Source organism: Lynx rufus, unplaced genomic scaffold (genome assembly GCF_022079265.1).
Source record: "Lynx rufus isolate CCGP_SWC_20201006 ecotype Redwood Valley unplaced genomic scaffold, mLynRuf1.p SCAF_1, whole genome shotgun sequence".
In the NCBI taxonomy this organism is placed as follows: Eukaryota; Metazoa; Chordata; class Mammalia; order Carnivora; family Felidae; genus Lynx; species Lynx rufus.
Genome location: NW_025814823.1, coordinates 125,672,695 through 125,675,073, shown reverse-complemented (window position 1 = coordinate 125,675,073; position 2,379 = coordinate 125,672,695). Strand labels below are relative to the sequence as shown.

General features: G+C 45.1%; 1 protein-coding gene across 2 annotated transcripts; it reads left to right on the top strand.

Annotated features, from left to right (window-relative positions):
- Positions 1 to 658: 658 nt before the first annotated feature.
- Positions 659 to 1,789, top strand: ACTBL2 (actin beta like 2). 2 transcript variants are annotated; one of them, XM_047086818.1, is made up of 2 exons: positions 659 to 787; positions 914 to 1,789. In XM_047086818.1, the coding sequence occupies exons 1-2, from the start codon at positions 659 to 661 to the stop codon at positions 1,787 to 1,789; spliced, it is 1,005 nt and encodes a 334-aa protein (XP_046942774.1). The 2 variants fall into 2 exon arrangements, with proteins under 2 accessions (XP_046942774.1, XP_046942766.1); XM_047086810.1 differs by having other exon boundaries at positions 659 to 1,789.
- The last annotated feature ends 590 nt before the right edge of the window (positions 1,790 to 2,379 follow it).

The following is a 2,379-nucleotide window of genomic DNA, read 5'->3' as shown; positions in this document are numbered from 1 at the left end:
CAGCTGTCAGGCCACACTTGGCCATGCGTTATTTTCATCCATTAAAGTAATTTCCATCATGATGAACATCCTATGGGATTAGGACCAAAATGGGAAAGAAAATCTTGAAAAAGTGAAGTTTTCGGAGTTCGGCTCCTCATAAGAACAATATATTAAGAATGAAAAGTTAAAGCTACTGTGGAGAAAATGGACCCAGAGAGTAAAGTGAGGAGGGATTGGTCCTTCCAGCCATGTTACCCATACCTCACACTAGCTTTCTTTCATCTTGCTTTTATATCCCCCATTGCATCATCATAGTTATCTAGAGACTGAGCCAAAGCACGCTGACAACCATGTGTGGGTTGCCTAATTACAGTAACCTCAGATTTGGCCACTTGATAGTCAATTTTCTCTGTATGAAATAAGGTCTCCTAATGATTTATATAATCACCATCATCATTATTAATACCTCAAAGGCAACCCCACGCAGAAATGCTGGGAACTGGTGGGATAAGACATGGGTGGGGCCAGCGTGCACCTTTAAATACCTGTCATCACAGCACAGGATCCCCTCTCCAGAGTGTTTCGGCCTGTTCATCCTCTCCCTTGCACACCATAATCTGCTATCTACTCTATATTTAACTTCTGCTCACTTCTCTGGAAGATTCCAGCCAGCACCATGACTGATGATGAGCTGTCTGCCTTGGTGGTAGATAATGGGTCAGGGATGTGCAAGGCAGGTTTTGGTGGTGACGATGCCCCCCGGGCTGTCTTCCCCTCCATGGTAGGGCGCCCCCGGCACCAGGGGGTCATGGTAGGCATGGGTCAGAAGGACTGCTATGTGGGGGATGAGGCTCAGAGCAAGAGAGGCATCCTGACCCTGAAGTATCCCATTGAGCATGGAGTAGTCACCAACTGGGACGATATGGAGAAGATCTGGCACCACACTTTCTACAACGAGCTCCGTGTGGCACCGGATGAGCATCCCATCCTCCTCACCGAGGCACCCCTCAACCCCAAGATCAACCGGGAAAAGATGACTCAGATCATGTTTGAGGCCTTCAATACACCAGCCATGTATGTAGCTATCCAGGCTGTGCTGTCTCTCTATGCCTCGGGGAGAACCACAGGCATCGTGATGGATTCTGGTGATGGAGTTACTCACACCGTGCCCATCTATGAAGGTTATGCCCTACCTCATGCCATTCTACGTCTAGATCTGGCTGGCAGAGACCTGACTGACTACCTCATGAAGATTCTGACAGAACGAGGCTACAACTTCACCACCACAGCCGAGCGGGAGATTGTCCGTGATGTCAAAGAGAAACTGTGCTATGTGGCCCTGGACTTTGAGCAAGAGATGGTCAGTGCTTCTGCATCCTCCTCACTGGAAAGAAGCTATGAGCTTCCTGATGGGCAAGTGATCACCATTGGGAACGAACGTTTTCGATGCCCTGAATCCATTTTCCAGCCTTCCTTTTTGGGCATTGAGTCCAGTGGGATCCATGAGACAACCTTCAATTCTATCATGAAGTGTGATGTGGATATTCGCAAGGATCTATATGCCAACACTGTCTTGTCTGGAGGCAGCACAATGTACCCTGGCATTGCTGACCGAATGCAGAAGGAAATCGTAACCCTGGCACCTAGCACAATGAAAATCAAGATCATAGCTCCCCCAGAGAGGAAGTATTCCGTTTGGATTGGGGGTTCCATTCTGGCCAGCCTGTCTACATTCCAGCAAATGTGGATCAGTAAGCAGGAATATGATGAGGCTGGTCCTCCCATAGTTCATAGAAAATGTTTCTGAATGGTCTTCCATGCTAGTAGGTTTACATTTTTCCCTTCTCTGGGTCACAGTGATGGTACTGCTTTTATCCACTTTCCTTTGAGTAAAGGTAAACACTCTGCTCTTGCTAGTGTAGAGCCAGCAAACTTATCTCCATCAAAGTATTGTGGGCTCCTGCCCAGCTAACCACATCTTGGCCTTTATGAACTGAAGGAGAATTCTAATACTGTATTCTATTCTCTTTACCTATAGGGTTCGAAGAAATATTGACATGCTTAGGTGAAAATGAGCGACAAGGAGTAAAATTATGAGAAATTTCCTTTCAGAATGGATAACTAGCATTACCAAGCCTTAGAAACTAGTTTATGCTTTAAATATTCAACATCAGGCTGGCCATGTAACGCTATAAAAATGTGCATGTTAGCAAACATGTCTTATTAGTATTTTTGTTTTGCTTTTCTACTTTGTATAGAGATAATGAATTATATGAATCAATATTGTCCATATGTACATAAGCACCAGGGAAATATTATATCTTAAAAGACACTAAATCTGGCTGTCTAAATGGGAATTTCTTAACTCCCCAATAGCCACTGTTCTAGTAGCTACAT

What these genes read in the sequence shown, in the direction of transcription:
- ACTBL2 (XM_047086810.1), top strand. Translation starts at nt 659, where the DNA reads ATGACTGATGATGAGCTGTCTGCCTTGGTGGTAGATAATGGGTCAGGG.